At 50.0% G+C, this 13,969-nt stretch overlaps 2 protein-coding genes and 1 long non-coding RNA gene across 5 annotated transcripts in view; 2 read left to right on the top strand and 1 right to left on the bottom strand.

Annotated features, from left to right (window-relative positions):
• The first annotated feature begins 101 nt into the window (after positions 1-101).
• Positions 102-13,575, top strand: CCDC51 (coiled-coil domain containing 51). 3 transcript variants are annotated; one of them, XM_058557588.1, is made up of 4 exons: positions 102-175; positions 10,480-10,799; positions 11,839-12,003; positions 12,578-13,575. In XM_058557588.1, exons 2-4 carry the CDS (start codon positions 10,488-10,490, stop codon positions 13,331-13,333), a joined length of 1,233 nt encoding a protein of 410 aa, XP_058413571.1. In that variant the 5' UTR covers positions 102-175; positions 10,480-10,487; the 3' UTR covers positions 13,334-13,575. The 3 variants fall into 3 exon arrangements, with proteins under 3 accessions (XP_058413571.1, XP_058413582.1, XP_058413577.1); XM_058557594.1 differs by lacking the exon at positions 102-175 and adding an exon at positions 4,834-4,941; XM_058557599.1 differs by lacking the exon at positions 10,480-10,799 and having other exon boundaries at positions 117-175.
• The window catches only part of PLXNB1 (plexin B1), a 43,543-nt gene continuing 29,707 nt past the window's right edge, over positions 134-13,969 (top strand). The window contains exon 1 of the mRNA XM_058557536.1: positions 134-175. The gene's annotated coding sequence lies outside the window, so the exon portion shown is untranslated. The remainder of the gene's footprint in view (positions 176-13,969) is intronic.
• Positions 2,708-4,723, bottom strand: LOC131415813 (uncharacterized). Its single transcript, XR_009222511.1, has 4 exons — positions 4,706-4,723; positions 4,566-4,621; positions 4,396-4,483; positions 2,708-2,901 (listed from the first exon to the last, which is right to left on the bottom strand). It is a non-coding gene; the product is annotated as an uncharacterized LOC131415813 (long non-coding RNA).

Here is a 13,969-nt window from a genome sequence, read left to right as displayed (position 1 = left end):
GCAGGCAGCACTTAGGGGTTTGGTCTCTGCGACCTCGCTCTCCTCCCACCGGACCTACCTCTCACATACCCCGAGGCTCTCTTGGAGAGAGTGGGGCTGGGCGAAGATTATGAATAGAGCTGTTGTGAGCACACGGATTTGAGAACAGTAAATGTTTTGAATGTGTACATTTGAGGTACGTCTGGGGAAGAAAGGTCTAAGGAGAAGGGGGTGGGGGGAATCCTGAAAAGGGCGTGCCTGTGTTGGAGGAGGGTGGGAACTAACTGCTTAGGCTGTTAACATTCATTCATTAATTTTTCTGAGAGTCCTTGAGTGTTTTTGTCCCAAGCGCTGGTCATACAGAAATGAGTAAGGCTCAGGAGGTCAAGAAGTCTCCCTGGAAGTGGCACCTGGGCTGTCCTGCAGGTTGGGTGGGAGTTATCAAGAGTTAGCAAGGAGGCTGGCCCACAAGACTACTCAGACAAGAATACAACACCGAAGTGGAGGCCACACAAATGCCAGATAGGAGTTATCTATGGCAAAGAGAGAAGGTAAAGCTTCACAGAGGAGCAAGAATTCAAGCTGAGCTTGAGCCCGACAGGATTTTATCCGGCAGCAGTGGTGTGCAGGACGGTTAGCAGGAGCAGGCTGTTGGAGAGTAACAGGAACAAGACTCTTTTCATCCTTGCATGTTCAGTGCCAAACTTAGCCTGTGAGTGTCCTATGAATGTTTGTGAAAGCAGTAGATGAAAGGGAGATGGTTGTCAGGACCTAGAGGGTCTTAAATACTTGAGTTTAGTTTTGAGGCATTTGGTAGGTTCCCTCAGATACCTGTCCAAATGTTGAATGCGTAAGTCTTAATTGCTGCAGGTCTCTGGTCCTATAAAGAGACAGGATTATACTTCATTTGTCAGGAGGGATTAGGTTCCACCAAATAAAAAAGTAGTAGCTTACTCTCAGGGGCAGTGTGCTGGCACTGCCTCTCAGAAAGGTTGTTCTCAGCAGCCTAGGGCTGGGTGCCAGCTTCAAGGCCTCACGGGGAACACCTAAAGTCCAAAGAAGGTGCTGCGGGCTGTGTAACTTTCTGAGAGAGGACCAAAGCGGGCTTTTTTTTTTTCTTCTCTGTGGATATCAGGTACATTAGAGTCATAAAACAGGCTTCAATCTATCAAAATCTTTTCCAGTTTTGACTCAGCAAAATCTCAGACTAGTTCTAGAGCCCCTTTGAAAACACATTCTCAGAGAAAGCTTAGCATTATTAGCATTATTCCTATAATTTTATCAAGGGTCTGGAGGGGAAATCCAAAGACTTGTGCCTCTGGATTAAGTGTTTCAATACATGTGCATTTGGCATACATTATGGATGATCTCGTTTTCCAGGAATTTACTCCTTCTGGAGTCAAGGGTGGTAGATAATCAACAAATGTCAGGAGAAAAAAATGAAACGGAGTAAGAAATATTGGGACTGCCACTTTATAGAGTGGTCGGAGAAAAGCTCACTACTGTGATGTTTCAGTTCTCTAAAGGGAGGGAATCTCCACTACCACAAGAGTGACAGGCAGAATGAAGAGTTGCTGCGAACACAGTGAAGCAGGAGCTTGCTTGGAACCTAGGCCACTGTGGCTTAAGATGGATCAGGGGGATGAAGATATCAGTGGGTAGAGAGTGGCATCCAGATCCCTTAGATCTGGTCCTTGTAGGGACGCTGGCTTGTGCTCTAAGAAGGCACTGAAGAATTCTGAGCCAAGGAGAGACAGAGTGACTTTATGGTTTAGCAAGATCACTCTGGGTCCTGAGTGAAGATTAGACTGTAGGGGGGCAAGGGTAGGGGCAGGAAAACAAGTATGGATGTGATTGCAATAATCCAGGTGAGGGATTTTAGGGTTAGAATGGGGAGGTGGTGGTGGTGGTACTGGAGGAAGAATAAAGGGGCCAGAGTTAATTTTGCTGATGGGTTGAATGGGGGGTATAAGACATGGGAACCTAGCAAGGACCTTTCTGAAGCCCTAGTGGAAATGCAGACCTGGGGGCTCTGGAGTAAGCTTGGTACTTAGAGACTTTCAGGAATCTTTCCCCAGTTTTCTTCCTTTCACAACGCATATCATATGTATTTGTCCTGCTCCCCTCCCACAATAGAGAAGTTCCTTGACAGCAGGAATTGTTCACTGGTACGTGCTCAGCCTGCACACAGGAGACTCGACTTACATGAACAGATGAACAATCCCATTAAAACAAATGGCAACATGGATGTTATGACAGAGAAAGATGGGTCTTCTGTTTTTTTTATAATTTTTTTTTTCCCCCAAAGCCCCAGTAGATAGTTGTATGTCATAGCTGCACATCCTTCTAGTTGCTGTATGTGGGACACAGTCTCAGCATGGCTGGAGAAGCAGTGCGTCGGTGCGTGCCTGGGATCCGAACCCGGGCCGCCAGCAGTGGAGCGCGCGCACTTAACCGCTAAGCCATGGGGCCGGCCGGAAAGATGAGTTTCTTTCCAAAGTACAAATTCTTCCACTAACCTCATGTAATGTATTCTGTTGAGTATACAACCAGACAGAAACAACAGCCATTTGAAATGAGCTGGTTTAACTCCAGGTGGTACAGAATTCGGGATAGAACAAAGACTGAAGAACACTGGCAGGATTCTGGGCTGGGTTTACTCTGACCTCACAGCTAAGGTAGAAATGGCTGAGTGAGAAGAACTAAATAAAGACGAGTCACTGTATGATTTTTTTTTTTTTACAAAATTTATTCTTAAATGTACAACAGGCTCCAAGACAACACTTCATTCTAATTATAGGTGGCAACAGATGTTATGGCAGGGAATCCAGATGTTTAAACAGGAATGGAATTAACAATCACCACTGCCTCAGGCACAAGGAACAGCTTACTTTTTCCCCGATTTCTTAATTCCACCTGTGGCTGAAAAAAAAAGGAAAAAGTCTCAGCTAGGGAAAAATACCGTTCTTATGGTAGACGCCCCAGGGGCTTGATATGAATCCCAGTAAGGCTCAGCTCTTGTACTGGGCATTCTTTGTGACACAAGCATGCACAGGGCTTTACCAATATTGTCTACTCTGGGCAAATGCAGAATGAGGATGAGGCAGAGGCACAAGTAATGGCTGTGCACTGGTCTGGATCTACACTGTGTTGTGTGTTTCACAGATTGGCTCATTTAATCCTCATCCCCTATCAACCCATTTTACAGATAACAAAGTCTTAGCATTAGGTGTTGTTCAAAGTTATAAACTGGTATGTGACAATGCCAGGATTCGAAGTCTGACTTTGAAGTCCATATTCTTAACCACCACATTACACTACACTACCTTCCATATTATAATCCTGGGGTCTGGTTTAGCCAATACTTTATTTTACCCAATTCACAAATGACTATATATTTTGCACACAGTAGATAATATAAGAAATAGTTGTAGAGTTAAGTATGCCTAATACAGGAATGAAGATCCTAAAGAGCTGTGACAAAATAAACCTTAAAAAATTAGATGATGCTCAATGAGAATCAAGTAGTGTAGGATTTCACTAAGGACTGACCTCCCTATACATAATCACAAATTAAGAGGAGGTACAAGATACCTTACATCATTCCCAAAAGGAATCTCAATTGCTAGAATCTCAGCGCTGTGTGGGTAAGCAATAATGAATCAAACCCACTGCGATAGAGGTCTTGGGAAGCCCTGGATGACACTCACACCATCCCAGCCTCCATTGTCCCCAGTGTGCCTCACAGTAATCCAATAAGGCATAGACAACTGTGGAGGAAATAATCACTAATTTGATGAATGTAAACAGGATTTAAGAAGCACAGAAAGTACTGGAACTGTTGGGACTGAAAAATCTTTTGATATGTAATCAATTCCTCTTACATAAAGAAAAACAAGAGGCAGAATGGTCAGGAATTAGATTAAAAAAGCATATAGTGCAATCACGCCAAGGTGCCTGGACCTTAACCTTTAGTCTAGGTGCATCCTGAAGCGCAGACTCAGGATGCAAAAGTATTTACTAGAGTTAACAGTACGACTAGTAAGTCAAGAAATATTATAAGCAATAAAGAAGCAGTGAAATACTAATTTGGGGCAAGAAATTGTGGAGGATATTTGGAAACTCAACTGTATGAATGTGCCTAAGATATATTAATTTTTATTTCCATTTCTGCCGCTTCCCTAAAGAAGGGAAGCCCAAACTCCCTGGGAGGCAGGAGACTTCCTTTCCCCTTTGCTCCCGCCGCTTCCTGTTGCTGTGAATCCAAGCCTGGCTAGGGCCGTCCGCCGCAGCGGACACGAGGAACCGAGACCTCGCAACTCACCAACAAGGCAGGAAACCGACCAGCCCGGGCCCGCGTCCAGACTGATGCTCGGAACGTTTGTCCAGCTTGAGCTCTACCCGGCCCTCACTCACCCAGGGGGCCCTTCCCCGCCGCCTTCGCTTTTAGCTCCTCGAGTTTCTTCTGCTCCTCCTTCTGTTTCTGCTTGAATGCCTTATCTTCCTACGGAGAGGCAGAGCGGGTTCACTCCAGGCGGGTTTCCCAGTCCCTCCGCGCCCGCCCACGCCTCGGCGCCCGCCCTCACCTCATCCATCTCCTTGGCCTGCTTCTTGGGCTGCTTCAGAGGCTTCTTCTTGCCACCTGTGGGCGACACGAGCACGCTCAGCCCGGCGCCCGCCGGCTCCCGCCCCTTTCTGCCCCACCACGTCGTCCTCGCACACTCACCTTCGCGGCCGGACATGGCGCCTGCCGCGCCTTCCCCAGACTCTGCCACCCGAAGCGGAGCTCCCTGTCCCACCCCCGCGCCTATACCTCCACGCGGGCCCGCTGATTGGCTCCCAGTCCGGAAGTTGCTCTCCCATTGCCGGAAGCGGCCCTCCGAAGGCGGGCCCTAGAGGGTCAGAGATCAACTGAGTGGCGGGTGCTCCGTAGGGTTGCGGCTTCAGCGCTAGGCGCGCCAGGTATGAGGGGGAGGGTCGTCCTGCCGGGGCTGCGGTGGGGGAGGAGGGGGTGGAAGCCAGGAGGGGTGCCAGGTCTGGGACCGTGCACGGGGAAAGCAGTGGGGCTAGAGGAAAGGGCAGGTGCAAAGGCCTTGAAGCTTGGCGTGTTCCTGGAACCGAGGAATGCACAGCGTGGCTGGAGCGAGATGCGAGGGAGGTGGCAGAAGTGGGAGGGGGCCAGATTACCTGGTCCTAGAGCTTTGGAGGCCACCGGAAGGAGTTGGGTTCTGTAATATAGTCCTGGTGCGACTTTGGCAAATTCTGTTTATTCATCCAATACATTTTTGTTGAGTATGTACTATGTGCATCTAGGCACTGAGGATGCAGCAGTGAACAAAACAGTGCCTGCCCTGGCAGAGTGGACGTTCTAGTGGGTGAGACAGACTATAAGCAAGTAAATAAGTGAAATACATATCGCAGGTCATGTGATATGTGCGGGGAGAAAAATAAAGCAGACAAAATGGGTAAGGAGTGATGGGGTGGATGACAATGACACTTGAGCAGGACTTGAAATCAAGGGGAGGGAGCAAACAGTACACAGATAGCCAACGGCTGGCATGAAGGCCCTGAGGTGAGAGAGACTAGTGTGTTCCAGCAATATCAAGAAGGTCCATGCATGGTAATTATGTGAGGAGAGGTGTTAGCTAACCTTATTGTGGTAAACGTTTTGCAATACATATGTCTATCAAATCATTCCATTGTACACCTTAAACTTATACAATGGTATATGTCAATTATATCTCAATAAAGCTGGGGAAAAAAAGGTCCACTTGACTGGAGCAGAGTGAGGAAACTGAGACTAGTGGGAGAAGAGGTCCGAGAAGAATGAGAGCCAGGAGATGGATGCCCTGTAGGCCGTGGAGAGGATTTTAGCTTTTCCCTTGAGAGAAATGGGGAACCATTGCAAGATTTGAGCAGACAGAGACATAGTCTGAATATGATCTGTGTTTTGAAAGGACCACTGATTGCTCTGTTGACAGACTGTAGGGGTTAGAATAGAAGCCGGGAGACCTGTTACGAGGCTTTTAGGATAATCCAGGCAAGAGACGTTGGTCATTGGGACCAAGTGGTAGCAGTGGCAGGGGTGAGAGGAAGAGAGATTCTGGATGTAGAAAGGAAGTGGCATTTGCTAATGGATTGAATGTGAGGAGGGAGAGAAAGCAAATAGTCAGGAATGATGTGAGATTTTTGGCCTGATTGGGACTTGTGGTTTTCATCAACCAAGATGGAGAAGGCTGTGGGAAAGGCAAGTTAGGGAAGGGAAGGGAAGATCTCCATTAATTTTAATTTTTATTTATTTATTTATTTATTTATTTATTTATTTATTTATTTTTTGTGAGGAAAATCAGCTCTGAGCTAACATCCATGCTAATCCTCTTTTTGCTGAGGAAGACTGGCTCTGAGCTAACATCTATTGCCAATCCTCCTCCTTTTGTTTTCCCCAAAGCCCCAGTAGATAGTTGTATGTCATAGTTGCACATCCTTCTAGTTGCTGTATGTGGGACGCGGCCGCAGCATGGCCGGAGAAGCGGTGCATCGGTGCGCGCCTGGGATCCGAACCCGGGCCGGCAGTAGCGGAGTGCGTGCACTTAACTGCTAAGCCACGGGGTCGGCCCGGGAAGATCTCCATTAGCCTTCCAAACAGAGATGTGTATTGGGCAGTTTGATAAATGAGCCTAGAATCCAGAGGAGAGGCCTGGGCTGGAGAAGTCAGAAGTATAGTTGGTTTTTTTTTTTTAAGTAACAGCTTTATTGAGATGTAATTTACATGCCATACAGTTCTCCTATTTAATGTGTACAATTCAGTGGTTTTAGTATGTTTACAGTGTTGTGCAACCATCACTACAATCAATTTTAGGACGTTTTTGTAGATGGTTTTTAAAGCCACTGGACTGGATGAGAGAGGAGTCTGAGGGTTGAGCCCTGGGGCACTGTGTGTGCAGAGGTTGGGGACTGGAAGCCAAGTATAGAAGGCATTTCAGGAGGAGAGGGCTATCACAAGGCACAGGCTGCTGACAGGGCAAGTGAGATGAGGACAGAACTGATCATTGGATTTAGCAATGTGGAGGTGACCTGGACAAGAGTAGTTCCAGTGACATGGTGGGAGTGAAGGCCAGATCAGAGAGGGTTTAAGAGAGAGCAGGAGTAGAGGGACTGGAGACAGCTAGTGCAGATGATCTGTCAAGGAATTTGGCTGTAAAGAGGAGCAGAGAAGTGGGGCAGTTGCTGGAGGGAATGCCAGACCAATTACTGAGCAGTGTCTGAGGAGGGGACATGGGACCCGGGGTACAGCTTGGTCTTCCCTAGAGCGTGAATTCTTCATCCTGAGGAACAAGAGAGAAGGTGGAAATGGGACAGATGCTGGTAGGTGGGAAGGTATGGTGGGAGTTTATGGAAGTTCTCTTTCAATTTTTAAATATTTTCTTGGTAATAAATGAAGCAAGTCATCAGCCATAAGTGAGGATGAGGTCCAGATGATGGAGGTTGGAGGAAAGAGGAGACAAATGGTAGAGGAAGGGGAGACAGTCATTTGGCTGGAGTGGGAGAATGGATTTGGAGGGGCAAGATTCTGAACTTGGCCCTGAAAGCCCTCCTTAATTTGGCCTCTGTCCATCTGTCCAGCCTCTCCTCCATCCACTCTCCTCTCCTGTGCTACTTTCCGGCTGCACTGGCCACCTTTCAGGTTTTAGACGACCTGTTGTCCAAAGCGTTTTCCACTTTTGTCCTCTGCCAGGAACATCTTCCCTTTGCTGGTTGAGGGGCCTGTGAGACATCTAAGTGGGGAGGAGCTGAGAGACGGCTGGGGTGGGAGGGTGGGAAGCTGAGAGGAGGGACTGGAGTGGAGGAACAACTTGGGAGTCATTGGCGCATTCCCTCCTGAAGCAAAGTCCCTGCTTATGTTCTGGTGACGGGCTACGCAACACATCGACAAGGCAATATGTGTCTGATGGAGAAAAATAAAGCAGGTGAGGTGGGAGTGGTCAGGGAAAGCCTTGCCAACCGGTGATATTTGAGCAAAGACGTAGAAGTCAGGGTGAGCCGCCTGGCCTTATGGAGGAAGAGTGGTCTAGGCGAAGGAAGTGGCAGGGCACAGACTGTGGCAGGGTTGTGCTTAGCATGTTAGGGTGGCTGGAGCAGAGTACAGGGACGGAGAGAAGGAAGGTGATAAGGGATGAAAGGACCAGGGCTTGTTGGCCACTAGCAGGACTGGTGTTCATGCCAGGTGAGATGGGAGCTGTTGGGGGGTTTTGAACTGAGGGATGTGATCTGACTTAGAGTTAACAGAGCCTCTGGTTGCCATGTGAAGAACAACTGTGAGGGGCAGAGGAGGAAGCCAACACTGCATAGAAGGCTGTCGCTGTCATCTCTGCTAGGGATGGGTGACTTTCCTGGGGTCCAAGAATGGGAAGCTGGTAGAGGAAGAGCCAGGAAAGAAGGTTGAGAAGAAAGGAAGGAAGGAAGCCTAGAGGGGACAGTGATGTCGAAAAGAGTGGGTGTTGAAAGCTGCAGAGATACTGGAGAAGAAATCTGAGAAGCACCTGCTGGATCTGGCCAGGTGGAAGTTTTGCAGGGCCTCCAGGAGAGCAACCTTGGTGGTGGAGTGGGGTCAAGAGAGAAGGGGGCTGAAGAAGTAGTGACAGCCAAGGTGGACATCTTTCTGCTGAACGTTGCTGAGGAGAGTGGGTGCTATGGTTGGCCGGGCTGTAGGGCTGCGTGCTTTGCTTTGATGAGGGCTACACCTGCAGGATTATTGTGAGGTCACAGCTTGTGTGCAATGGCTGCTGGCATTGAGCCCTAGGAGGCTTGCCCGACCACTGGGGCATGGATGGTGTGCGCTCCCTTGGGCCTTATGAATGGGGCCCACGGGTTCGGGTGTGCACCGGCTTGGAACCACTGTTACAGGGATGTCCCCCTCTGTGGCTGTCAGCTTCGGCCCACTTTGGCCAGGAGGCATTTCGCTACCCAGCCAACTTTGTTTTCAAGAGAGCTTGAGCTTCTCCAAGCATAGCACAATAGGGAGGAGGCTGGGATGCTCTGAGTGGATCTCTGTTCCACATCACCTTACATCAGGAAGCTCCTTTCTTTGTAACTAGAGCTCCTCCAATCTGTCTTCCTGTCCCCAGCTCCCTCTACTTTTCTCTCTGGCCTGGTCCTTTGATCACCAGGCGTCACTCTGACAGCCAGAGTCAGTGCTTGGGGCTTGGGGGCGAGGGTGGTTTGGCCAGAGAAGGGTGCTGCTGGCTCAGGTTTGCCTGGGAGCATGGGTTACCTGGCCCTCTCTTCGGTGTCCTCCGTGTCACTGCTGCTCTTGGGTTCAGGCAAGGCCGGACTGCATAATGGGAGACTCCTTGTGCTGTTCAGGTAAATGAGAAGTAGGTGTTGTTGGGGCCCACACATCAAAGCAAGATTGAAAAGGGAAAGATTAAAGAAACCTAACCTGTTGAGCAGTGACTAAGGTTGGAGAGGAGGAAGAAAGCTTACGGAAAGTGAGAGATGTGAGACTGGGAGTTGGTAGCTTGGAAAGTCTGGGCTTGGAGGGCAGAAGGAGAAGGGTTGGTATGAACCTAAGAAAAGTTGTCTTTTATGGAGAAATCTGAGTTTTTTTGTTTTGTTTTTTGAAGAAATCCAGGATTTTTTGTTTTGTTTTCTCCTGTGGAATTGTCTTCTCAGAGGAGAGCTGAGGAGGGAGTTTTCTGCCTGGGGGCATGAATGACCTGTGTTCTCAAACATAAATGAAACTCTGCTTCCCCAGTGCTGAGGCAGCCCTCAGGGAGTCTGGGAAGTTGGTTTTTTTTTTTCCTTTCTGTAAGGAAGGTCAGCCCCGAGCTAACATCCATGCCAATCCTCCTTTTTGCTGAGGAAGACTGGCCCTGGGCTAACATCCCTGCCCATCTTCCTCCACTTTATATGGGATGCTGCCACAGCATGGCCTGACAGGCGGTGCATCGGTGCGTGCCCGGGATCCGAACCCTGGGCCACCCCAGCAGAGCGCGCACTTAACCGCTAGGCCACCAGGCCGGCCCTGGGAAGTTGGTTTTGATGGTCTTTTACAGAAATCTTTCCCTGAAATCCCTTCAGTTCCACAGTTTCCCCAGGAGTCTTTATGAATCTTTGTGGGGCTTTGTCAGCATTGACACAACTCAGGTTTGAGAATTTTCTTTGACATCAGAACACGGCGCTCCAGGATTCTCATCCAAGTCAGAGATCTGGCGGTTGTGGGAAGGTGGGTGGAATGGGAGGGTCTGGTTCGTGTGGTGTTGTGGAGGGAGGCAGAAGGCATGATTTCCTACATAGGTTCTTCTCTACTGTGTTCTGTTGTCCGGGAGCACCCAGGGGGAAGCCTGACCGCTGGCTGCAGTCTCTGGGCCAGCACAGTAGCGCTCAGTTTGGACTTTTTAATGGAAATTAGTCAGTTCAGAACTGTCCCTAGGCCTTGAAACCTGACTTCTGCCCAGCCTTTCTCAGCTGTGAGCTGATCTGTCTGGCATCCCCCCACAGATCTCCTGATGACAGGGCATAGCCCTGTGTTTGCCATGCAGCACGTTGTGGGTGTGCCCCCCTTGTTGGTGCGGAGACGCCACCTTGGAACGGATCTCTTTATGACCAGGACTCTCTGCAGCCCAGGCCCCAGCCAGCCCAGAGAAAAAAGACCTGAGGCAGTGGCCCTTGGGCTGTACCACCGCCTCGCAGCGCTGGGAAGAGCCCTGGGGCATGGCATTCGGCAACGAGCATCCTCCACAGCCAAAACTTGGTGGGACAGATATGAAGAGTTTGTTGGACTCAATGAGGTTCGAGAGGCCCAGGGAAACGTGACTGAGGTGAGGAGGGGACCTGGGGTGGTTGACCCTGCCCTCTGACTCGGGAAATGAGGCCTGGACGCTCCCGCCAAACAAGTCACCAGCCACGTGGTGCTGGCAAGCCACATCCAGGTTTGCCTTTTCTTGAACCATACCACTAGTAGAGGGATTTGACTAGTTTCTCCCATGACAGCCTGGGTTTGATACTATTGGAGTGAAGCTCTCTGTGTAACTGTGCCCTCTCTCCCCCAAAAACAAGTTGCTGTGTACCAATGAGTCCCTGGCCATTAACGTCCATTCTATTCAGCCAGCAAACACTTCCTTCGTTGACTGTTTGAGAGTTGTTGGTGAGAGTTGCCTTGAGGGTTGCTGTGTTACAGTGTCCTCAAAGCCCCGGGTGTAATTGAAACATGCCTTGTGAAGGTAGAGGCACTGGCAAACAGCATCTTGTGAGGTGAAAAGAGCTGCCTGTGGTTGTCAAATTCATTGTGCCAGCGGAAGTGCATTATGCTGTCTTTGTTCCCTCTCCTGCCTAGGCACAGACCAGTGTAGCGAGGTGGGAAGAACCCGGGGTTTGGCTGGGGGTTTTAGGCACAGTGCTCTCTCTCCCCTTGCAGGTCATGACCTTAGCCGAGCCGAGGTTTCTGGGTCTGTAAAATGGAGGCTGTAGCAATGCCTCTCATGCGTTGTTTTGAGGCATAAATACGGTAATACACATGAAACAGCTTAAAAACCTAGCTTCCTTTCTGTGGTTTGTGTCAGACTAAAGTTGGCTGGGTTTGGTGAACACAGATTGTGTGCATTGTTAGCTATTTTCAAGTTTCTCAGGGGCGTGTTACTTCTACTTAAATGGATAAATCTGGTGTCTAATAAGCGTGGCCCGGGGCTGCACTTTAAGGACCACTGGGTGAGCCAGGATTATGTGTCTGAGGGATTCTTTTTCTGCCTTTGCAATGATACCCCACTGACCTCTTCTTAGCCACAGCCTTGTTGGGAATAGAGCTGAGCCTGTGTGGGTGTGGAGATGAGGGGCAGATAGCCTCTGTTGTTCTCTCTGCAGGCAGAGAAAGTGTTCATGGTGGCTCGAGGGCTTGTTCGAGAGGCTCGGGAAGACTTGGAAGTTCAGCAGGCCAAGCTGAAGGAGGTGAGGGACCGCTTGGACCGCATCTCCAGAGAGGATAACCAATACCTGGAACTGGCCACTCTGGAGCACAGGATGCTGCAGGTAGGCACCTCGGGAGGCAGCCCTTCCTCACCTGGAGGGGGGAACCTAGCCTGGCAGGTCATGGAGGGGGAAGATGGGAACTCTGACTGGTCTGGTGGTCAGAGACCTGGTGAGGAGGTAAACTAGAAGCTCCTGTGGAGGGACTGGGCCCCAGTCTTCCAGAGCCTATTCACCCACTTCCTCCTGGAGTACTGGAGTCAACAGTCCAGGCAGTATAATCTGGGCCCGAGATTGTTGAGGAAGGAGCAACATGGAGGGGGCTGGCCCAGAGAGTGCCAGACACTTCCGTTCTGATAGACAGATTCTGTAGACATTAGTGCATGTCTGGTCAAACCCAAGACTGCTCCAGTGGGAGGACAGGAGGACAGTGCAGCTCATCTTGACCATCCCCGATTCTTTTGCTCCCCTCACACAACCAGGCTTATGCTGCCTTCATTCATTCTGCGTGTTTATGGAGCATGTAATCTGTGCCAGGCACGAGGCTGAGCCCCAGGGACATGGTAGTGGGACGTCTGCGGGTGGCTACAGCTGCAGGGCCACACTGCTGCTGTATAACACAGCTTTGCTTATGCAGGAGGAGAAGAGGCTTCGCACGGCCTATCTGCGTGCCGAGGACTCTGAGCGAGAGAAGTTCTCCCTCTTCTCTGCAGCTGTGCGGGAAAGTCATGAGAAGGAGCGCACTCGGGCCGAGAGGACCAAGAACTGGTCCCTCATCGGGTCAGTCCTGGGGGCCCTGATTGGTGTGGCTGGCTCTACCTACGTGAACCGTGTGCGGCTACAGGAGCTGAAGGCCTTGCTCTTGGAGGCACAGAAGGGGCCTGTGAGCCTCCAGGAGGCCATCCGAGAACAGGCATCCAGCTACTCCCTCCAGCAGAGGGACCTCCATGACCTCATGGCAGACTTAAGGGGCCTGGTGCAAGCTGGGCCCGGGCAGAGCTCTGGGTCCCAGGCAGGTACTTCCCCCACCCGAGACAGAGACACAGATGTCCTTTCAGCTGCCTTGAAAGAGCAGCTCAGCCATTCGAGACAGGTCCATTCATGTCTAGAGGGTTTACGAGAGCAGCTTGATTCCTTGGAAAAGACTTTCAGCCAAACGGCTGAGGTAGTTCAGCTTGCAAAAGCTGCAGCACACCCAGGCCTGGTGGAGTCAGCAGACGGGCCTCTGCATGGCTCCTTGCTGGAGCAGGGGAGCATGATCTTGGTGTTGTCGGACATGGAGCAGAGGCTAGAAGCCCAGGTCAACAGGAACACCATCTACAGCACGCTGGTCACCTGCGTGACATTTGTGGCCACACTGCCTGTGCTCTACATGCTGTTCAGGGCCAGCTAGTCCCTGGACCCTCCTCCATAGAGTCTGAGGGGATAGGTGTGGATGTGGATTTAGTTAGAGAATCCCAGCAATGAAGTGAGCCTTTGTGGGGGCACACAACCTCAGCCTGAGTCTGAGTACCGTCTGTGTGGCTCACCAGCAGGCATACTTTGCTTTTTAGGCAACGCTCATTAACATTAATTATCAAACCTTTGTGCTAATGTCCAATTAAAATGTCGTTGAGTTTGTATTATTTAACGTGATTTATATCAGACTGAGTTTTGTCCATTGAAAATTGAGATCGGGGGGCTGGCCTGGTGGCGTAGTGGTTAAGTTTATACACCCTGCTTCGGTGGCCCGGGGTTCGCAGGTTCGAATCCCGGGCATGGACCTATGTAGCACTCATCAAACCATGCTGTGGTGGTGTCCCACATACAAAACAGAGGAAGATGGGTGCAGCTGTTAGCTCAGGGCCAATCTTCCTCACAAAAGAAAAAGAAAAAGAAAGAGAAAATTGAGATTGGGGACTTGAGGGTTGGGCCTGGAATTATGATCATCCCCCCTTTAGTTCCTCTCTCATCTCCTCTTGGTCTTGTTCTTAGTTCGGACCTGTTTTATATGCACTTACCCTCAAGGCCTGATTTTCATTTTGCATTT

Source organism: Diceros bicornis, chromosome 2 (genome assembly GCF_020826845.1).
Source record: "Diceros bicornis minor isolate mBicDic1 chromosome 2, mDicBic1.mat.cur, whole genome shotgun sequence".
Classification (NCBI taxonomy): Eukaryota; Metazoa; Chordata; class Mammalia; order Perissodactyla; family Rhinocerotidae; genus Diceros; species Diceros bicornis.
This window is presented reverse-complemented; position numbering and strand designations above follow the sequence as displayed.